General features: G+C 37.6%; 1 protein-coding gene across 1 annotated transcript in view; it reads left to right on the top strand.

The window, feature by feature from the left end:
• FANCC (FA complementation group C) overlaps positions 1 to 23,924 on the top strand; it is a 73,761-nt gene that overhangs the window by 42,489 nt on the left and 7,348 nt on the right. Inside the window, exons 5-12 of the mRNA XM_031061843.1 lie at positions 116 to 235; positions 1,033 to 1,097; positions 3,191 to 3,355; positions 6,360 to 6,516; positions 14,148 to 14,200; positions 16,800 to 16,899; positions 20,330 to 20,405; positions 21,214 to 21,295. Of these exons, the coding sequence (XP_030917703.1) occupies positions 116 to 235; positions 1,033 to 1,097; positions 3,191 to 3,355; positions 6,360 to 6,516; positions 14,148 to 14,200; positions 16,800 to 16,899; positions 20,330 to 20,405; positions 21,214 to 21,295 (818 nt within the window). The remainder of the gene's footprint in view (positions 1 to 115; positions 236 to 1,032; positions 1,098 to 3,190; positions 3,356 to 6,359; positions 6,517 to 14,147; positions 14,201 to 16,799; positions 16,900 to 20,329; positions 20,406 to 21,213; positions 21,296 to 23,924) is intronic.

The raw sequence follows: 23,924 nt of genomic DNA, 5'->3' as shown, positions 1-23,924 counted from the left end.
AAATGGCCACAGCTGATCAAAAGGCCTTAACCCAGGCAGAGTTCGATAGCTGTCCTATCCCTTTACACAGCTTGTGTTGGCCTGGAACTTCATAGCCGTTCTGTTGATTTTTCAGAGTTTGCTGTGCCATCTCCTTTCTTCTTCTAAGTGGGAAAGTAATGAAGCAGAAACCAGTACGTTCATATCAGCTCTGGGCTACACATCAGCAGATTATTACTGTCACTTGGTTAAAAATGTAAGTATTTGGTGTAATTGAGATTTTAACAATAATAAATCACCAGTTTATAAGCACATACATGGAGCTGTCATTGTGATAAGGAACATGAACTGAACTTTGTTTATCTTTTCTTACCTCAGTTACTTTTACAACCTTTTAAGGGAAAAAATGAAGTGGGAGATCTCTGGACAAATGAGAAAATTTTATTAGATTATGCTATAATAAATATTCATAAAAACAAAATTCCCATTCCCATTGCTCTATAACAAAAGAAAAACCTATTCTATCATTATTTTTTACCCATGAAGTTAAAATTATATTTATAATTTTTTGTATTAGAATGTAACTTCTGAATTTTTTTTACTGTATCTGCTGCATTTAAAATAGGAGATGAACCCTAAATGTTAGCTAAAGTCACTTTTCTATTTAAGATACATAAAAATAATGGGAATAATATTTCATGATATGTTGACTCGAATTAGACAAAGTGTGTAAAAATTATTAGTAATACTCTTCTGAAAGTTATGCCTTTACTCTTGGGGAAGCAGAGCTAAAGTGAATATCTTCTTTGTTTTAAAATGTGTAAAGTATATAATGTGTAAAATAACATTTTGCAGTACAGTCTGTTCAGTGATTTGGAGAGCTTTAATTTGACATCAATAGTTAAAAAATTAAAAAAATCAAAATAGATGAACAGAGGAAGTTATTAAACTTTACAGTACATCCTTTACAGTCGCACAGAGAACCATGCAACTAATGTCTGCTTATTGTCAGTAAATGTAATGTATTTTATTTACTTTTATTTTATTTAACAGATGGTCATTTCATTAGTAACAGAACTCAGAGAAAACCAGTGCAATGGACTTAACATTCAGGAGAGGTAGGTGTTATCTAAACATAAGTTTGATATGTTTTGGTCTGGGTCATTACAGTTCAGTGAGGATCATTTTACAGTCTTGAGCAAATTAGGCTTGAGTTGAAAAGCTTTGGATATATTTGGTAGATGATTTAAGGTGTGGACAAGCTTGGTAAGCTTGGCTTCATGTAAGGGTTTGTACTTAACCTAGGAGTAGCAGAGGAATTGGAAGGGACCTTCAAAGATCATTTGCTAATGGTGCTGCTGTCACTCTTCATCACATGATCATGTCCTTTTGCTGTCTGATTTATGCCTTTGTTGGCTTAACTTGGCTGTTATCCTCCCCTTCCTCTTTGCATCTATATATTTGGTAAGGAAGATGAAATGAGCTGAATTTGTTTAGAACTGATTTTAGTATTAAAATTATGGACGCAGTTAATGAGGAGCATAATGAAGTTTCTTTCCTTGTAGGAACTAAATGCCAACATTTTTAAAAGTAGGGTTAAACAGACTTAGCTGTAAAGCTGGTTGAGACTGTTGGGAAGAAAAATACCTGATTTCTGCCGGGAGAAAGAGAAAACTTTGAACTTAGGTTGATTTTTGAGTGTAGAAATTATGATATGGATGTTTATTCAAGTTCCAGAGACAAAAGTAGTTTGCTTTTAGAGATCTACATTTTCTCCTTTTTCCACTTAGTGATATTTTAAAAATTCAGATGATAACATCGTTGCAAATTCATTGTACACAGCAGAGTGGATTGTGCACTATTTTCCAAGAAAATATTTTGAAGATTATCTAGAACAAAACTATCTTAACAGGGTTTTTCTTCTGAAGTTAAGTAAGAGTAAATTCATCTGCTGAATTTTGCTAATCCTGGATAAGGAATTAGAAACATAATTGTGTAAAGGGAACTGATTTAGAGTTTCAGGTCTTGAAAATGCTGCTGCATGATCAGATCATCCCAATAATTACCATTTTTACAAAAATGCTTGAAACAAAAGTGCATTTTGAAGTATTTCAGTATAAGAAACCTTAAACAAATATTTAATCAGGTAATTACTCAGAAATGTGCATCTTGGAAAATGTTTTGTTTTATTTCTCTCTCTGGTTAAATAGGGATGATTAGTACCTCGTGTCCATATTGCTGAGCAGCCTTCTTAATTCCCTGTCCTCACCAATAGGTCCTGAAGTCCTATTGGTGACTCCTCAAAGAAAATACTTTCAGATTTTTTCAGACAATGCACTTCTTTTAGTGAATCAGGAGAAATTTGCAGGAACTCAGGGAAGCCTTTTACAAACAATATAGGACAATGTTTTAATTTCCTGGAATCCAGTGTTTCATAGTTCTTGGTCTTTATAAGTATCTTCCTGTCAATGCTACAGTTTCATGTGCTAGAAACAATATATATTCTCTGGGAAAGTTGTGACTTCTTTTCGCAAATCTAGTCTCTGCAATTTTAATTTGCTTAAAGTTCCAAAGTTTCTGTATTTTCTTTATGTTCCAGATTCCACTGTCTTTAACCATTTTCGACCATGTAGTTTTAGTGAGAAGATCCAGCAAGTAGTTTGTGTATTATTATTGTGTAAAGGAGCTACATATTTCTTCAGCTGATATAGATCTGTAAGACAAAAATTTTCCAGCTGAGCACTTGAAGACATCAGGATTCATAAATTGTTTCTGTTAAGAGGAAAGAAAGGTTAAAAAAACAACAGGAGGCCTGAAAAGCAGTTAGGTTGTCTCTTCTGGGGCTCCAGGAAACTTGCCTGGGAGCTTTGAGTCTCTAGTCTTCCTTCACTGAGAAAGACAGTGAAGTGTCTACTAGGAAGGATGTGGTGATGGAGTCATCACAACTGGGTTCAATTCAGAGTTGTGTTGATATCCCTCACATGGTTTGTTTTGAGCACTTAAATATCAAAATTTTATCTGACTTCTTAAAATTCTATGCAAAATAAGAAATGATATGTCAACAGTCATCCTAGTAAATAATTTTTGAGCAGTTAGGTATGCATGTCTTACGTTTAATATTCTGTAATTATTAATGTCCTTTTCTTTGCTTAACAGTTTAGAATTTATGACTTTTCTGAAATGTGAACTCTGTTTTTTTTTTTTCCCTCAGCATTTCAGCCAGTCGTGTGAATGCTATTTCCATTTTCTGTGTGCCTCTCATTACTTTGCCTGATCTAACTCCATTGCTGGAAACTCTCCTTCTTTACCATGGAGGGTCATCAAAAGAAATTCTGAGTTCAGAGTTTCTGGAGGCTGTGAATGAGGCCTTTTTAAAGTAAGTGGCAGGGTTTGTATTGTTTTGCTTTTTCATAAAGACTATAAATTCAATACAATGTCCTTTTTCTAGGTTTGTGTGCTGAATGCACTGTATACTTTTCTAGTAAGGTATTTCCCTTGCAGTTGGATAGCAGAGCTAAGGATGTGGGCCAAAGCAGAATTTTACATTGCTATAATGCACAAAATGTGGCATAACAGCTTTAAATATTGACTGGGACTTTGTCTCACCTATTCCTTAAAAAGGAGGTTAAAAACTCCAATAGATTTTAGGAATTTTGTGGAAGTTGTAATAATTTGTCACAGAAATGTCATTTATGTCACATAAGTGTATTACCTTTGCTAACTTGACATTTTGGGAATGATTTTAGTTTTTCTGTAAGATAGATGTTTGATGTTTTCATAATTCTTTTGGGGTTTTGTTTTTGGGTTTTTTTGGTTTTGTTTTTGGTGGTTTTTTGTTTGTTTGTTTTTTGGGTTTTTTGTTTTTTCTTTTTTTTTTTTGTGAAATTGCTTCTCCAGATTTTAGATTTTCCTGGTTTTCAGCAGATTAGTTTTAATGAATCTGAAAGAGGAGCAATTTGTGAAATACAGCTCTGCTTGTTTTGCTACCACTAAACCCGCTGTTCTGATAAAATTAGTCAATGGATGAAGACCACCTGAACAACAGCAAGATTGGCTATGCCAGGAAGGGAAAATGTCAGGGAAAGCATAGCCTGCATTTGCTTGTGAATTGCTTTATTAAAGTTGTACCTGAAATGCTGTACTATAAACAATTTTTTTTAATACTAGAAAATGTCCCTTGTGAACATTTTGTGTCAATTATCCATTTCTCTCCTTTTCTAAGCAGTCTTAATTTCTTCCTGTGTACTCATCATAATTTCTGAGATGTTCTAATGAATATTCTTGTGGTGATCCATTGAGGATGCCAGACAAAAATAGATAATTAATGGAAAAGTACAATAACTAATGCATGCGTATTACTAGAAGTCGAGGAAAAGGAATTAAAAAGGAGTGTGAATGTGGCAGTTTGTAGTGAAAGATGTGCTCAAAAGCACAGAGCTGTCTTTCACCCTTCCACTCGTCCATCTTTTGTGGCTTCTGACTGTTCATGTTCCATAAGTCTGAAAGACTTTGAGAGCAAGTTCACAGGTTCTGTACAGATGTTTTGTTCTCATATCAGTAAGCTGATGGGCAGTCCATCTTGACCATTCTGACACTTCATGTTGTGAGTAAGGGCATTCTTTGGATGGTAGTAAGCGGTTCTTCTGAATGAAAGGTCTCTTTTATTAACTGTTGAGCTACTTACTTATCACAGTGAACAAATATACCTGATTTCACATGGCTTTTGACTAAGTGACTCTTGCAGGGTCCTCAGCAAAAGTGCAGTTTGCAAAAGTTTCCCTGAGAGAGGTACAGGATCACACGTACTTTGCATGATATATTCCAGGACTGTCACTGAACTCATGTGGTCTTAATGTGAATGTGCTTGTATTTTATTTTTTTCCCCTCTTACAATTGACTTCTATTTTCCCTTACTCTGTTGAGTTCTGAGCATGTCTTCTTTCTGAACATGGGTGGAACCTGCCCCAGAGAATGGGGCACTTGCAGGGCTCCAAAGAACTCAAAATTGTCCTGGTGGGGACATCTGCAAGTTCAGCTGTGGGAGTATAATCGTTACAATTAACTTCTTGTATGGTTTTTCTATCTTAGCGTTGCAGCACCTCTATGTAAGCTTATTAGCTTTCTTTTGCTAATATTTATAATATTTATAATATTTATAATATCTACCATGCTGTCACAAAAACAACAAGAAAGTTGATAGTGGCAAAATCAGCTAATCTCTTGTCATCCTTTATTTACTCTCATGTGTGTATGTGCTTTAATAGTAATATTTAATAAAACAGTATCCTGAAATTGAGCATTGCTTTGCAGTTTTGAAATTCAGGGTACTTCAATGTATTTCTTGTCTCCTCATGTATACTTTAAGGTCATTACATAATACTGAATGGAAAAAATACAGGCTTTCAAATGAAATTCAGAATTCTGAGAGCTGATAATGAAACAAATGTATGGCAAAATAAATACATTGAAAATAGATCCTGAAACAGCTTTAGTATTTTTTCTGCTGGTGTTTTTCCCGTTTTATCAGTAGCTTTAGCTTGCATGTATTCTCCAGCCTAATTTTAGGTTTTTTAATCTTAACTTTATTAAAGACCAAGGCAAATATTTATTGTTATTTATGTATTGTTTTGCTTTGAACCTTTTAATTTGCAACTATCATAATAGCTACAAAAATATTCTAGGGTCTTTGTGCTGTGATATCTCTTCTTGGGAAGTTAGTTTAGTATATTTTGATTCATGCTGGTCCACACTGTGGCTTTTCTTTTGTGGTGATACAAACTGATAGCTGAAGTCTTTAGGTGAAGAGATAACTTGTCTTAACTATTTGTCTGTTATATAGCTCTGGTCACTGCTAGTGGGCTGAAGTCTTAGCTAAGTAGTTTTTCTTTCTTTTTTTTTTTGTTATCTTTTTTCCCCCTTTTTGTTGTTGTGGGTTTTGGGTTTTTTCCTTATTTCTCTGCAAAGATAGCTAATGATTTGCTTATACAGCAGAAACCTTCCTGTTCATCTGTCAGTAGCTGTCTGCGGGAACTAGTCTGGGTTTGAGAGAGCACAGGGACAGGACCTTTCTTGAGAGGGGAAGGGAACTCCAGACTTAAACATTCTGTTTTCCTTTGATGGGATCCAACGTGACCAAATTTCTAGGTTTTAAACATGTGTGGTAAAGTTGCATTTATAGATGATGGTGATTACCAGTCATTCTTTGCAATTATGATTTGCTATTGAACAGGCTACTCTAAACAAGATCTTCTCTCACTTGCTTCAGGTTGATCTTTGTGTCTCTTCTTTCTCCAATATATTAAAAAAAACCACCCGACTGAATTTTTTTCTATCTTCCTTCTAGTTACTCAGATAAAACAGTATTTTCCTCTCTAAACCAGGAAGAAGATCTCCCTTCCTGAATCAGCTGTCTTCAACCTTTGGCTTCGTCACTTACCAAGCCTTGAAAAAGCTACCTTACATCTTTTAGACCAGCTGTTTTCCATTCACTTGAATTCACTGGAAGAAGTGGCTTGTGTCATAAAAGACTCATTGCTGGTATGTGCAACATATAGTACATTTGATACTGCTCTGTCATGCTTCAGGAGTGACAGTTTTCAAAGACGTCAGCATTGAGACATGCATCAGCATAAATGGCCATTATGGGACATAGGACTTGTTAATGCAAGCCAAATCTTGAGTCTTACAAACATCACTAATTTTTTAGTTTTTACACTGAATTGGTAGAAGAGGGAAAAAAGATCTCATCCAGTGATGAAGAATGGGTAAAGAAACAAGGATCTCAGTGGTGAGGGTGCTGAGTACCTTTCTCTGTCTTAAAAATTATAAACTGGCCAGGAGGGATTTGATTCTGTTTTTACTTCAATCTCTGTGCCCTTTGTCCAGCAGTCTGAACAATTGGAATCCCTTGTTATGGACTGTTATGGACTGCTTAGTTGCTTGGTTTTGTTTGCAAACCTGAACAAAATTCTTAATGCAGAACATTTGCTAACCTGTAATTAAAATTTGTTTTCAAATGCTGTGTTATGCAGAGCTCCTAAAATCTTCCCTATGAGAAAACCTGGCACTGTACTTTTTCCAAAATAATGAGCTCGTTTGCAGCGCTAAATGTAAATTTAATTGTTAATTGCAGTGTGAAATAGCATGTGTGCTATGCACTCAAATTATATGTTTCATAAAATGACAGACTAATGAATGGCATATGGTGTTTTATTTTCAGCCTATGAAACTGCTTACAGAGTACGTATTCTAGTCAGGGAAAGAATGCTACCTTTACATATTCTTCCTTTTTAATTGAACCTGGAAATCTCTTATTTTAGGGATCCCATTATGATACTTGCAAATCTCATAAATGCCTTGGTGTCAGCAGTTCTTCATATGCCATCTGGGGATTTAGGTACTACAGCAAACAAGACTACCTAAGGGTCTATGCATAATTTTTCTATGTCAGATATATTGTAAACTTTATATACTATCTGGTACTATACCATGTACTAGCTGGGGAAAAAAAGATATCTAAATCTAGGTTATAAATATAAAATATATTTTAAAAATAGTCAAATACTTGTTTCAAATGTTGGATTTTGTCATTTAATAAAAATCTTCATCTTTCAGTCTCCTTCACATCCTGATCTCTGAAAAAAATTGAACATTACTGTGCTAGCACACTTAGGTTGTCTTTACTTGCCTCTGCTCCAAAGACTTTTTGCTTTCAAAATAAGGTATTCACAAGACCAGTGCAGCAGCTTTGAAAGCTGGTTTAGAGAGGACATCCTGTGGACAAAGAATGGAATGAATGGAGCTGTAAAGAAGAGAGCAGTAGGCGGCTGGATTGATAGGCATTGATAAGAGGCAGGGTGCATATATGGGAGATGGCAAAGCAGGTAAAAACAACAGGATGAGAGGCTTCAGAGAGGCAGTATAGAAGGAAAATAATGTGATCCTGAAATAGTGGTCTAGATGCATAATGGTATTTTGTACAACATGCTCATTTTACTGCAAAGACATTTGTGTAACATTAAATTAGCCAGCACTTTGAATCCAACAGTATATTAATTTAACCTGCCTAAAGGATATTTAAATATTTATTTAGGAATGTGGATATGAATTTTTTGGCAGTTGGATTATGGTGTTTTAGGATGTAAGCTCTGTTTACCTTATGGATATGGTAATAGTGGAATCACGAGACAAAGCTAGTTTTCTACTTTCCTACCTAGAAGAAAACCTTTAGATGACAAATAGTCAGAAATATGTTAGTGATTTAATTGTAGTACATTATAAGAAGGAAACTTCAATCAGCTCTTTCCTAATTTCATTATTAGAGTAACTTACCTAAATCAAGTGTCTTGATACAGTAATCATACTGTACTTAAACCTCACTGAGATCTAAGGTACACAGATAGTTGTAAACTACTGTACTTCTCTGATGAAATAAATTTGATATGTACTACTCACATATTTTAATTCCAAGAGAAATTGTTGTGTGATGGTCCACTAACTTATGTTTATATGGCATGCTGTTATGTTTGTGGCTAAACTGAAATTAATATTGGAAATTCTGTAGTTACTCAGAAGTAATAAAAACAAGTGAAGTGACCATCACAGATGGTCTCTTAGCTTCTTTGTAATTGAGTGGGTGAGTGGATGTCTTCCTTTCTGAAGTAACTTTAGGATTTGTATGTCTGCATTAACAACTAAACGTGCAGTAAATACACATACTAGTATTTTATGTTTTACCAGGATTGGATAGATATGTGTATACACAGATTTCTAAAGCCCATGTATGTAAAAAGAGATGTGATTGAACTGGTGTCATTTAGTTTCTGTTTGATTCTGAGATAGCTTTCCAAAATAGTTTTATTTGTTTCAAAGGTATGTTGCAAGAAAAGTGCAATAGGTTGAGAGGGCTTAAAATTTGTTGTCTTCCTCTTCTTTATAAACCATCTGTTCTTGCTGCATTTTATTTTCCACCTTTTTAGCATAGAATGGTAGAATCATTAGGGTTGGAAGAGACCTCCAAGATCATTGAGTCCAATCTTTGACCAGAAACCACCATGTCAACTAAATCATGCCTCTAAGTGCCACATCCAGTTGTTTTTAGACCATTTCCTGGGATGGTGACTCCAACATCTCCCCGGGCAGCCTGTTCCAATGTTTAACCACCCTCTCACTGACAAAATTCTTCCTCATCTACACAGTGGTTGACATTCTGTCCTCTTGTCCTGTCACTGGTTGCCTGGGAGAAGAGGCTGATCCTCACCTGGCTGTGCCCTCCTCTCAGGCAGTTGCAGAGAGTGATAAGGTCACCCCTGAGTCTCCTTTTCTCCAGGCTAAACACCCCCAGCTCCCTCAGCTGCTCTTCACAGGATGTTCAAGACCCTTCACCAGCTCTGTTGCCCTTCTCTGCACTTGCTGCAGCCTCTCAGTGCCCTTGCAATGAGGTGCTTTGCTAAAGTCCGGGTAGACAATATCCACAAATTTTTCTCATCCAATAGGCAGGTCATCTGGTCATAAAAGGTAATTAGGTTGGTCAGGCAGCCTGTCCCAAATCCCTGTTGGCTGGGTCTGATCCCCTGGTTGTCCTGTATGTGCAGTGTGGTGGTGCACAAGGTGACCTGATCCATAACCTTTCCTGGCACCAGGGTCAGGCTGACAGGCCTGTAGTTCCCTGGATCCTCCCTTCCCCCATTCTTGTAGATGGATGTCACACTGGCCAGCTTTCAGACATCTGAGACCTCAGCCAGGACTAATCATAAATGATGGAGAGCAGCTTAATGAGCACTTCTGCCAGCTCCTTCAGTACCCTTGGGTGGATCCCTTCTGACTCCACAGACTTGCGATTGTCTGTGTGGCTCATAACTTCCTCTTGGATTGCAGGGGCTCTGTTCTGCTCCCCATCCCTGTCTACCTGCTCAGGAGGTCCTGAGGATAATGGAGCTTTCTGTTAGGGGCTGTGGTAAGGAAAGCATTAAGTACCCATCCTTTTCCTCATCCCCAACAGGGGATTCTGTTCCCTTCCATGTCCAGTAAAGGATGGAGATTTTTCTTGGTCCTTCTTTTGTAGTTAAAGTATTTATAAAAACACTTTCTATAATCTTTCACAGCAGTGGCCAGATTGAGTTCTAGTTGAGGTTTTGCCTTTCTAGTTTTCTCTCTGTATGACCTAATGACATCCTGAGTTGCCTGCCCCTTCTTCCAAACGTCATAAGTTCTCCTTTTTTCTCTTGAGTTCCCATGGAAGCTCCTTGCGCAGCCAGGGGAGTTATCTTCTCTGCCATCTCATCTATTGGCACATGGAGATGGCCTGCTCCTGTGCCTTAAAATTTCCTTCTTAAAGCATGTCCAGCCTTCCTGAAGCCCTTTGTTTTTAAGAGCAGTTTCCTGAGGGACTCTCTGAACCAGTGTCCTGAACAGGCCAAAGTTCCTGACTACCTCTGGAAGTCCAAGGTAGAGGTTCTTTTGATCCCTTCCTTACTTCACCAAGAATAGAGAAACTCTGTCATTCCACAGTCAGTGTGCCCAAGATGGTCTCTCACCACCACACGTCCCACAGCCCTTCTCTGTTTGTGAGCAGCAGGTCTGGCAGGGCATGCCCTGGTAGGCTCCCTTATAAGCTGTGTCTGGAATTTACCTTCCACACGCTGCAGGAACCTCCTAGACTGTCTCCTCTCCACTGCTGAGTTTCCAGCAGCCATTTGGCAAGTTAAAGTCTCCCACAAGAACAAGGGCCAGTGATCATGAAACATCCACTGATAGAATATTTCACTTCATCCTGGCTGGGTGGTCTGTGACAGAGTCCCAGCAGGGTCTCTGCCGTGTTGGCCATCCCTCTGACTGTCACCACAGGCGCTCAGAATGATATTTGACCTCATGGCAGGACATATCCTACGAAGGTGGTTGCTATGAGGGTCAAGAGGAGGATGACTCCAACGTTTCAGGTTTCTTTATTTAGGTATGAACCGTAGTAGAGTCCTTGGCCGATGTGAAAGTAGATGCAAATGAAGAAGAAGGAGGGTCTGTTCGCGTGGAGGTTGCAGATGAGTCAGCTGAATTATACATCTCGGCATGTGTGGGCAACGGAGGAAAAGGCTGGGTTGGTGTCTGCTGTGTAGTGTATGGCTAGCAGAAGACCTGTGATGATTTGAGTGGTTAAATTATCCCCACTCTCCCTGAGCTCTACAGTAAAAATACTCTTCAATGTACAGAGCCAATGAGAGAGGCAATTAGTGGGGGAGAAAAGAGGAAGGATAGAGAAAATTACTCTTAATGTTGATAGATTCGGCCACATTTAAAACTTCTGTAAAAATATATTTGTGCTTTAAAAATAGATGCATTCTTCAAAATAAAAACACATTTGGAATTTCCTATAAGAAAAAGGTAACATTTCGTATTTTAAACTGGTAAATATAAAATAAAATTCAGAAATACAAATATACAATTGGAAGATGCAGACAATATTTGAAATACAGCACCATAGTAGTTTCCTAAAGTTAGATGTGCATAACTTCTAGAAATGTGTCCAATTAACTGCATGTGAGTCTGAAAATTAAGTTACCGCCTCAAATATGTATGACCTTGTTCATGTTTAGTTCCCCATGTTTATTCTTGTGGTTGTTACAGAGGATTCTGTGATGTGAATAAAATGCAGATTATTGTCTCTTTTTTTCCCCATTTCCTTGCTTACTGTAGATACAGATGTATTTTTCTTATTTTTTTATTCACTTTTGGCTTTGTGTTATAAATAAGTTGTTTCAGATTCTGATTTCTAATCATACAGATACATAAGTGGTATAGTTCTTTAAGACTAGTGTCTGGAAAACGTTATGTTAAAAGTACATTTTTTCTATCATAATACCACACATGCAGCTCTAATTCTCTGTGTTTGAATCTTCTTGTTTAGTGTGCATTGTGCTGTCTGTATTTGTGCATGTTTTAGAAGTGATTGAACAATACATAGTGTTTGATTTCTGTGAAAAGCATTGAATAGTTGCAGACAAGATTATTGAAATGTAAAATGCCTTTTTATTTTGAAAATATAAGGAGATAATGTCAACAAGAGGAAAATTTTATTAAAATCCCTCTTGAAAATGATAATCCCTCCCAAATTCCAGAACTGCTCCTATCAGTAGCAGAATTGTGCTGCCTGCTCTTGACCTGTTAAACAAAGGGCATCTTCAAATTGTGGGGCAGAATTTTGCATTATCACAGCATGCTTGTTCTTGAATGCTTGCAAATTAATTCCATACAGTCCATTGATCAAAATCTTGTGAAATTTGGTAACACTGGGGTTTGGGCTTGGGTTTTGTTTTTTTGTTTTTTCCCTTTTGACTACCAGTGATGAAATATCAATCTCATTGATTTCAGTAGTTTAGATAAAATCCTAGAGGCTATTAACTATGATTTCTTGTAGTGAATACTGTTAGATTGCTGCTGTCTGCCAGGAGGACGTGCAGAGTTTTTCATTGTTATATATAATAGCACATTCGTTTTGGACTTGTTCAGAAGAACTAGGATTTATTTGATCTTGGTCTGTCAGCTGATCCTCTGGTGGACCCTTTCTGGTTTGTATCCAGCCTGTCCTAAGCAACAGTGTGTGAGTTCCTCATCAGAGGAGGGTGTGTGCAAAGGTGGGTAGAGTGTCTGAAAGACAGGGGAGGAATTATGGAATCAACTGGACTGAAAACACACTCTCACTTTCCACTGCTCTCCAGCACCTCAGGATGGCTGGATCTAGCAGGCAGCTGTGGAGATGTAGTCTAATCTTCCCACAAACCAAGAAAGACACAAACAAAACACGAACACAGAACCAGGCCCCCAGACAAGGAGAGGCCCGTGCCTCCTGGCAGCCTGGTGCCGGGGGTTCCTGCTCCGGCGGGATTTGGGGCGCTGCTCCTCTCTGGAGCAGGAGGTGGCGCCCGTTCCATGGCGCAGAGATGGGGCAAAGCAGCAGGACGGGCTGCCGCCCCCTCTGGACAGCACGGCAGCCATAGCTGCGCGGAGGAGCAGCTCTGCAAACAGTTTTTTAGTAAGGATTGATTGTTTTCTGATATTATGATGTACGGATTGCAGCAAGCAAAGTCCTTGTTGTCCCTGTGTACAATAAAAAAGATATTAATTGTTATTAGTATTGTTATGATAATTATTATAGATTATTTTTAAAAACAGAATTTATATATATTATTACAGTGTTATGTTAATTTTCTACTTGGTACTTTTTAGGTTGAAATGAGTGCATACAAGTTTTCAGTAGCGCATTATGCACTTTAAGCTGTATTGATAAATGAAATTTTATAAACACCATGCTTCCTAAAGTTTATATAAGGCATTTTATTAAACATGCTTTACTCTAGTCTGTTCAAGAACTATATATATTCTTACTAAATCTTCAGGCACTAACATCAGAGACACTAAGTGAGGATTTGCTTTTCAACTTAGACTTTAACTTAGTACTTTGGGAAATGCGTACGTGGGGTTTTTTCTAGGTGCTCCGTAAAAGCCTAAGAATATGGAATTAGAAAGCAGTTTGTTTACTGGTGCATGTTTAATATAACAACTTTCTGAAAACAGTCTTTCGTGTGGTAGCATGGTAAAAGGCTTCACTAGTTAAATTTTTTTTTTGATGCACTGAGACAGCTTCTACTAGCAACACTAAAGTTCACAAAAGAAGATTATACTGTGAGAAAATATCTGGGATGAAAATGCATGCAAAACTATTAAAGACAAAGGTGATAAAATCAATTTAATTTGTGGAATTTAATTTTGAAGATGTAGCAAGAATCTCAGAGCACATCCTGAGAGGTTTGTCTGCAAAGAGGAAAGAAAAGCTTTTTGAAAATGTACTCCCTGTGTCTAGTCTCTAGCAATTGCATGCAACAACCTGTTCTTTCTGTCTGCCACCTTTAGTATTTGTAGTGATTGTTGTCATAAACAGTTTGGGATCCCAGGTGTTTGCATTTGTCAGCTGTTGAGCCTGCTTGGTCTTGCTGTGGAGAATCCTAAGAATTCTAATCCTGAGAAAATCTGAGGGCTTAGTGAGAGTTGATCTTAGAGTTACAGTTTAACAATGGCTGTGTAATAGCATCAATGAGTTAAGCTGTGAATTATGCAGTGACAGTTGTGTGAGTTGTTCCTTATTAATACCTAATTTTCTTTCATTTGATTATCAACAGCCACAAGCAGCAAGCCATCCTGCTATTTTCAGAATTGTAAATGAAATTTTCAAGTAAGTTTTGAAATTAATGTGGGAGGGGCTTTAAATGACCTATTTAAACATTGAGGTTTTCTTCAAGAGCAGAAGCAGTACTATCATCTGCAACATATTATAATTTCAGGTTATCTTTTTCTTTGCCTGTATGCTCTAAAGTCTCTTTCTGTGTAGTACGCTGAAAATAATGAAAAATGTTAAAAATCTTATCAACTTTGAGTAAAAATTACATCATAATAATCAGTGGTACAATTGACTACAGTGTATTTTAGCCTTTAAAATTTGTAATTTATTTTGTACTTCAGTAGAGATTTGTGGTTGAAATACAGTTTTGAGGTGAAAATTTTAAATGCTGAAATGGCCTGGCCCATGCCAACAAGAAGGTAGCTTTTAGCAAAACCTTTTGCACTTACCAGTGTAGCCTCTTTTACAGTTTGCTTATATACTTTTCAGGATTTATTTAGATATGCTCTTAATGGCCTTTAACTATTGATTCACCTATTAATAGTGAGTTTAGTTTTGAATGCATTAAAATTATTTTGAAGCAACCAATATATTGGTTACCACGCAGGGACTTCAAATCCTTTATACTCAGTTTTCAGTGGCTTTTCTCCTCTTTGCACTTGACTTAATATTTACTAATTTTAAGTAGATCTACTGCCAGGGTTATCAGTACTAACAATTCCAATACAGCAATAACGTATTTAGTGACTGACATCCTTTGCTCATTAAGTGTTTCCTTTCTTAGGAAAACAGGGCTCCCAGGTACATGTGTGTGGGGGCATTTGTGTGTCTGTGCACATTCAGGTTTGTGCAGGCACTAACAGAAGAGGCTTGGCTGTAGACACTGTAGACCGCTGTGTTGAGAGAGTGGAGCCACTTGGGAGCCCTGCTCTGGCAGTCCTTTGTTGCTGTGGTCTCTGTGTGTCTGCACACAGAGAGCACTTTCTGAAGAGTTGAGATTAATCACTTTCCCAAGCAAGATGCATTTAAAATTTGATGTGACTTCAGCAGATGTGTGTTGATGTCTTAGGCTGGAGACTGTATATTGTGATGGTACAGGGAGACAAAATTTGGCCAAGCTTCTTGGCTTATTTAAGGTCATGCTATATGGAATGTTTTTTTAAAGAATCACATTACTTCAGTACTCTTTTGCATCCTTCCCCTTTGGTAGATGTAGAAATGGATAAAATTATGTTTCTCAGCTGATGCAGGGCTTTGTCCAACACAGTATTTCCTGGTAAAACTTTGCACTTTATTAATGTTTCAAATTGTCTTAAAAAAATGATGTTTTCCTGTTTCTAAGCCTACATTTCTGCTCCCTTTCTTTACTTTGAATTGTTTCTGCCTAGTGTGCTTGTCCCTCTACATTGTTGGTATTAAAACATTGATGTATTTTAAGAATACTGTGTCTCACCTCTTGATACTTACTTGAAGCTGGTTATATGAAGTATATGTTGGCTGGTTTTTGCAGACCAATTGGTTTATGCAGCCTTCTGTTTATTTTTGTTCTATTTCTCTACATCCTTCCAACTATTATCAAGTGGTGTGCAGATGTTAAGTTACTATTCCAGTTGTAATCACATGTGAGATTTTAGAGAACTGTTGATAAAGAAAATGTACTCCCTTGCTTGGAAACTGTGTTAGGTTTCTATAGCTGGCACAAAATTTCTTTTATATTTGGGGTTAGTGTTCTGTTAGAAGTATGGATCTAAGCATTGTGTCTCTTTCTGTAATAACTTTTCCTGCTATTTGCATGCATATTGAGATTAATTGTTCTATATGATTTTATCACAGTGATATTACTTACTGCTTTTATTTCCCAATGTTGTCTTGCTATGTTTTCTTGCCTTGTGTGGCTATACAGAAGTCCATACACCTAGACTGTCTTGAGTTTCCATGTACTAGTTCTTGTTTTTTTACCAGTGATTATATTTGCCTGTAGTTTTGTGACATTTCTATGTTACAGTAATGTGTTAACTCTTCATATATTGTAGGAGGCATGAAACAATTCTCTAATACTTGTATCTCACTGGCAACTTACTTTGAACATTTTTTCTCCTTTCTACTATATGTCTTTCAAATAAGAGAATGAGAATTGCTGCTATGTGTTTTTCTCAAGGTTTTTTTGCTCAAGGTTATTTTGCTCTATGGAAGGCAAGTTGAAGCACTCACCTTTTTAAACCTCTAGAGTGGCCTATGGGATGCCACAAAACATTATAAAGTATGCTTAACTCAGTCATGGGAGTGGTTACTCTGAACACAACAAACTGATCAGATGCCAAATTTGGCTAATAAAGTTGTGCTAGTCTTTTTAATTGTATACTTATTTAGGTAGGATAAATTATGTGTCTGCATGTATATTGTATATATTTACTAAGTCTAATTTATTTGTAGGAGTTGTATATGAGGGGTTTTTTTTTGTTTTTGGTTTTTTTAACTAAAAATGAAATCTAAAAAGCCTGCAAAATTAGTATTTCTGTTAGTGGTGTAATGAGCTCAGACACAGTTTGAATCTACAACATACAAAGAATAAAACTTTCTTTCATTCAGTTAACAGTGGTGTGATGGGCAGACTAATTATCTGATCTGTCATATCTAACTTTTCAATGCATAGGAATGCACTGATGGAAACTGATGGAACCCCAGAAGTTATGACAATTATACGGGTGTTTACACAGCTCTTCCTTCAGGCTTATCAGAATGAAAACAAACAGGTTAGTCAAGATCTCTTTCTTAGTATTTTTCTCCAGTGACAAAATGCAAAATTTCGCAAGAAAAAAGCCCAATTCTACTCTTAAGAGAGGTGACTGAATATAAATAATATCATCCCTCTGTAGCTGCATAGATATGCCAAAGTTCAGTTCAAACATCTTCACCTGCGCATAAAATTATAGCATGAAACCAGCATGTAAGAGCAGTTTACCTAACTTAACCCTCAAGTTCATCAGCCTAAAGTGCTTTTCCCTGGCTCAGTCCCCTGATGCTGAGGTTTCTGCCTGTAGAGTGAACATGAACATTCGTCTTTGATAAAAAGGAGGTAAAATGCTAGATGCATTTTTCTTTTGCAGTAGCAGGGTCTTTGACAATAATTGAAACAGAGGTAACAATCCCATTCCTAGTCCCCTAAATAATCATAAGAAGGATATTGAGTAGTCATATTTGTCTGTTCAGAAGGTAAAAGACACAGGGTAATACATACTGGGACACAGAATACATACTGGTTTCAGTTCCTGATCAAATTTTCCTTGGTCTAAATTTTCAAATTTTACAGCTTAGTCTTTCTTCTTCTGCACAGGTTTTTGTACCGGTCTTACTGAACTGAATTAAATGGAATTAGTTTTGTGCTAATTTAAACAAGAGCAAGATCAGTTTCTTATCTTAAAATTTCAAAATACAGATATGAAAAATCTTACTTTACTTATAGGTTGCAAACTTGACTTCAGATTCCCAAATCACATGGTTACATCCTGACCATCTTGTTCATCTTGTTTGTTTTTTGAAATCAAATTTGTATGATGCAAGTTTGGGAAGACCTTGTCGTTTAAAATCTTCCACTTTTTAAACTTAAGAAAATAATTTTCAGTTCCTTTGAGTTTTTGCATCTTTTTGAGGGAGATGGTAATTAAGAGAATACTGGGATTTCTTGGAACTTGTGGCATACTGGCTTTTAATTAGCAGTGTGATTGAATCTGTCTTCTGGCTTCAGGCAGCTGTCTTGCTTAATACATTAGGGCTGTGCATGATAATATTGTGCCACCCTGACTGCATGGCAACAGCACACTGTGTAGCCTCAGGTGGGGATCAGTGGGTGAGAAAGAAAGTAAAGGTTCCACACCCATCAGACACCCAAGAGCTAATCCTGCTTTGCAGGTGATACGTTTTCTGGAAGGTGGAAGTCCTTTGCCTGCTGGCATCGCTAGCTAGCAGCTAACATGGACTACAGCCCATTTCTAAAGTGGTTTTAAATATTGAGTTTCCTTTATTTAACTTGTATACTGTTTAAGTAGTGGAATTCTAATTAAGGTGTTATCTTTAATGATAGAATTAAAAGTCCCTTGTCTCACAGTTTATGAATCAAATGTAATTTTAGTTAACTTGCAAAAAGGCAGGTACAGATTGCTTCCTAAACTTTAAGTCAGTCAGACCCCTTTTTTGCCTTTGGTCATACCACCATTACATATATTCATAAGATATCTGTCTTTGTGTTATCTGATTGCCCTTGACAGGACATAGAGTGCTCCAGTAGCATTTAGTAGAAGAATGGTAAAAACATTAATGACAGAAGATGAAGTGGGTTCTGCCTGGTCACTGAGACCTTCAGAATTTAGAGACAGTTAACTGAAAAAACTCTAGGCAAACATACATCCATAAAATTTGCAAAAGAACTGGCATGTGTCTGGCAGTTCACAGGTTTGTGTGATAGGAGAGTGAATCTCTGTTGCAGTGTGGCAGCTGTCAGAAAGATTAATGGTGTGGAGATTCAAAGAGGTAAATGAGAGAATCATAGATTGCTTGAGGATTGGAAGAGACCTCTGGACATCATCTTGCCCAACTCCCGAGCTCCAAATCATAGCTACTTAGAACCAGTTGTCCAGGACTATGTACAGGTGGGACTCTACAACTTTTTGGGCAAATTGTGGTAGTGCTTGGCCACCTCACAGTGAAAACAGAGTGAAAAGATAAATCACAGAAGTGTTTTCTGATACACAGACAGAACCTTCTGTGCTTGAGTTTGTGCCATTACCTCTGATCCTGTCTCTGTGCACCACTGCCAAAACCCTTGTTCTGTTATTTTGCACCCTCGTTTTAGGTGTTTATATACATTGGTAAGATCCCCCTTGAGCCTTCTCTTCTTCAGGCCCTCTCAGTCTTTCCTCATGGAAGTTCTCTGGTTCTTTAATGATCCTTGTGGCCCTTTATTTAACTGAGCATTAACTGGGCATCGTACTTCAGGTTAGACTGCTGGAATAGCTGCTTACAGTGCTGAGGGGAGGGGAAGGAGCACCTCCCTGGACCTGCTGGCAGTCCTTTGCCTAAGGCAGCTCGAGATGCCACTCACTGCTCTGTCGCAGGGCACGCTGCTGACTCACACTCACCTTGGTGTCCACTGGGCCCCCAGGTCCTTCTCTGCAAACTGCTTTCCAGCTGGGTGTCCACCAGCATGTACCTGGAGTTATTTCTGCCCGAGTGCAGGACTTTATACTTTCTCCTTGTTGACATTTATTTGGCTTCTGTCAGCCCATTTCTCCAGCCTGTCAAGGTCTCTTTGGATGGCAGCACAACCCTTTAATGTATCAACCACTCCTCCCAGTTTTGTGTCATCACCAAACTTGCCAAGGGAACTTGCTGCCCCTTCATCCAGTTAATTAATGAAAATGTTAAATAAGACTGGGCCCAGTGCTGACCCTGCTGTGCCCTGGACTCCAACTAGATTTTGTGCCAGTGATCACCATGTGGGCCTGGCTGGCTTTCTGTCTGTCTCACGGGGAGCTGGTGTTGCACTTGCACCAACATGCTCCACGTTAGACCTGCCTGTAGTACATGTTTGCAGAACAAACAGATTAGAGGTGTGCTAATACTGCTAGTCTCGGTTACACAAGCAGTGTTCACAGCATACAAATCACACTTTTTCAGATAAACAGGGCAAATCTGTTATCTGTGACTGCCCTACCTGCTGCTGGATCAGGTCCTAAGAAGTTTAGGTTTCCATTTTTGAACAGATGGCAGTAATTTACACACCCTCAGATTCTGTAGATGTTATTACTTCTTAGTTTAATATCATGTGTGAATCTGTTTACACTGGAAAATGAAATTAAACTAGTGTCTCTTTTAAGCTCTGCATGTTAAGAATGAAAACTTATGTGATTACAGAAAAAGATAGGACTAGTAACGTAATTTTCTTCATGCTCTGAATATTTTTTGATGCATATAATTTTAAAATCTGTAAATAATTCCTTTTTATAAGAAAGTATTTCCTAAATATCCCCCTTTTAATGCCAAATCCTAAAATTAACTAAAGAATTAATTTTCTGTTTTCTTGCTTCAGTCTGTATTGTTAATTACTGCTTTAGATGAGATTATTCACTGTGGGTTTGTTTTGAAAACTGACCAGAAACCTCTTAAAATAATGATTTTGTGTCTTAGTATAAATTTCCACTGAAGGCCTACTTCCCATACCATCACCAGCCTCTTGTTAGAAGTTTAGTCAGACGTCCTTTTGGTAAGTTTTTTAATAAAGTATTTGCAGCATAATGAGTCTGCATATATGCATATATATGTCTTAAAATAACTTTAAAAGGGATAGAGATAACTTTTTGCCATTTCCTTTATAGGGTGTGTTTGATTTAGCAATTTTCATAATATTTTTTTAATGTATTTTTCTGCAGGAATGTCTGGTTCTTATGTAACAATACTACAGATGTAGCTTTAAAGAAAACTCAATCAGAATTGAATAACAAAGAAAGAATGTATAATTATGTAGGAATGATAGCCATGTTAAGAGATTGTAAAAATACTGCAATCTTCTTATGTTATAATATCAGTAATTGTCATTATGGAAAAAATCACATGTATTTCACAGAAACAGGCTTTCTGTTTCTCTCTGAGGCTTGAATTCTAATATTTTAGGCTGCAAACCCAACTTTTTTTCAGGTTTCCTATTCATACATATCAAGAAACCACTGTTCAATTTGGTATGATTTTTTCATGGACAATAATTAAAACTCAGTACAAGAGCGTCTAGAAATACTACTGCACTGATTATATATTAATATTGCGGTAGCAAAGGAACATCAGCCTCATTTCAGTATTCCTAGCTGTCTTCCTTCCATGGCTTTATCGATGAATTGTTGTATGAAACACAGTAATAGGTATTGCTTAAAATTGGGAAATTTTGAAACGAAATTTTAAATACTTCATTATAACTTAATCAATTTGGAGAAATCTTGCAGCCACCTTAATGCTTCAGTGTTACATTCTAGTGGACAGGCTATGATTTTAAGTGTTTTGTTTTCATCCTTCATCGTCAGAGCTCCCAACTACATATTGGTCTCAACACGTGAAACACATTTCGGATATGCTCAAAGCAATAGTAGAAGATACAAATATTAGGTAAGCAGTATAAGATCTTCGAACTTTTTGTCCTTTATATGTTAATTTGTGAAAGGTCATGTCATTTGAAATGTTTAGTGGCTATATTTCATCATTTTCTTATTTTTCTCTAAGTTGGGCTTTATTTTTAAGAATAGGACTTGAATTACTTTCTGAACCTGAGCTTTAAAGCATGTATCTACCTGGCCAATAATCCTCTGAGGAAACAAATTCTTGTCATTCCTTCCAAAAAGTATCTAGCTGCATAATGGAAATGTTTACTTGTCTATTCTCCCATTTCTCCCTCAAAACCTGTAATCCTGTTTTATGAAGGAGCTTGGCTTTCTGCAGGCTTGTACAAATGCCTGAACTGCAAACTTCCTTGTTTTCATAAACATGACTGCCAGACTGCAGTATCATTTTTGTTGTGTTAATCTTTGGGCTGTCACTCCATGTTTCTGACCTGCTGCCCTTGGGGTTTGTTTGTTTGTCTACATGAATTATGCTTTGGTAGGGGATATTCTGGGACTATATGAAAATAATGAAAAAGTATACATCTCTGTCTGCTGTTGCCTTGTAATTCTTTCTTATAAAGAGTGTGATGAGACCGGACTTGTATAGCGCTTGGATACAAATTTGCTTAGGTCTGCTCTGAGAGTTAGCTGTCCAAAGAATGTTGAACAGCTTTTAAATTCAAAAAAAAACAAATTAATTTTGATTTTAAACTTGAAATATATAAAAATAAACATAGAACACCAAGGCCAGGCAGATTTGCAAAACAAGATCATAGAATCGCAGAATCACCTAGGCTGGAAAAAACCTTTGAGATCATCAAGTCCAACCTATGACCTAATACCACGTTGTCAACACCAAGTGCCACATCCAGTCTTCTTTAAACATCTCCAGGGACAGTGACTGCATCACCTCCCTGGGCAGCCCATTCCATTGTGTGATTACTCTTTCTCTGAAGAGCTTCTTCCTAATGTCCAACATAAACCTTCCCTGGTGCAGCTTGAGACTGTCATCTTGTCCTGTCATTGGTGCCTGTGAGAAGAGACTGACTCCCACCTGACTGCGCCCTCCTTTCTGGTCATTGTGGAGAGCAGTAAGGTCTCCCCTGAGCCTCCTCTAGGCTAAACAGCCCCAGCTCCCTCAGCTGCTCCTCATAGGGTTTGGTTCACCCTTCACCAGCTTGCTTTCCCTTCTCTGGACTCGCTCCAGCATCTCACTGTCCTTCCTAAATTCAGGGAAGGGCTGGACACAGCACCCAAGGTGTGGCCTCACTGCTGTCCAGTATAGGGGGACAGTCGCTGCCTTGGTCCTGTTGCTGATACAGGCCAGGATCCATTGGCCTTCTTGGCCACCTGGGCTCACTGCTGGCTAGTGTTCAGTCTGCCTTTAATCACTACTCCCAGGTCCCTTTCTGCCTGGCTGCTGTCCAGCCACTCTGTCCCAGATTTCCCCCTGGGTACTGGAACAAAGATACTTGCAACAGTGCTTGGTTTCAGTTAACTCACAGGGGGCTTTTTTTTTTTGTTGCTGAGTGGCAGAAAAAAGCTTTTTGTTGCTCCCTCTGAGGCCAGGCTGTCTGGTGGTAGCTTCTCACTTTCTGTGTGAGCTGCAGTTCAGCGCTCGCCTGTTCCTCCCTGAAGTGTGTCAAACCATTCTGTCCTTGGACTGTGACCCATAGCTGACCCTGATTTTTTAAAGAAACACGTAACTTGAGCTTAGAACAAATAATTAAAACAAATACCATCCATCATAATGCATTACAGTAATATAACCATGTCCTCCTTTTGTGTCCCAGCCCTTTCTCGGTTTATATATAGTCTTTTCCCCGCTTTATTTGGAACAGTACACTAGTTTGAACGGTATTGTACTTACCAGAATACACTCCTACTTCCTTTAGAACTCCTACAACAATTATGTTTTCTATCAAACCCCTCCCAGTTAAAAAGAAAATGGATCTAACATGGTATAAATACTAATATCCATGAAGAAACCATATTCAATTTTCTTGTATTGCTTTTTATTGCTTTATTCCTGATTCTGTATTCTTTTGACTTGATAAGATTTACAGAGGAAAAAAAAATTCTGTTACACAGTATATCCTGTTGGTTCTCAGTGCTCTCTTCTTATATAGGTTGGTTTTCAGGGGGTTTATTTTATACCAAATGCGAGTCTTATAGGAAAGTGCTTTCTGTGTCCTTCTAATCAACAGATTGCTTCTGTACTGAGATTTATTATTATATGTAGTACTTTCAGTGAGCAGTGAATGTTACATGACATTTTAAACTAGAAATCAGTTGATCAGTTGATGAACTTATGGACATTTTGTGGTGGAAAATCCCAAAAATAGTGAAGGGACACTTTTGGCAATGACAGTGGAGCATAGGTGCCACTACAGAGCAGGCAGAAACAGCAGTAGGGATGGAAGTGCAGGGTACGTGACTCCAAAACAGGCTCTGTAATGGTAGAAACTGTTCAAGATAAGGGTTACATCAATTCCTGGAATTTCTAAGATCTGGTAGTTTCCTTGCAAAGGTGGCACAGCCGTTTTTGGAGTCCCCAGGAATAAAACATAAGAAAACCATCTAATTCTTTCAAGGTTTGCCAAATTTATTAGAAATAATTGTTCCTACTCCTTAAT

Source organism: Geospiza fortis, unplaced genomic scaffold, assembly GCF_000277835.1.
Source record: "Geospiza fortis unplaced genomic scaffold, GeoFor_1.0 scaffold325, whole genome shotgun sequence".
NCBI lineage: Eukaryota > Metazoa > Chordata > Aves > Passeriformes > Thraupidae > Geospiza > Geospiza fortis.
This window is presented reverse-complemented; position numbering and strand designations above follow the sequence as displayed.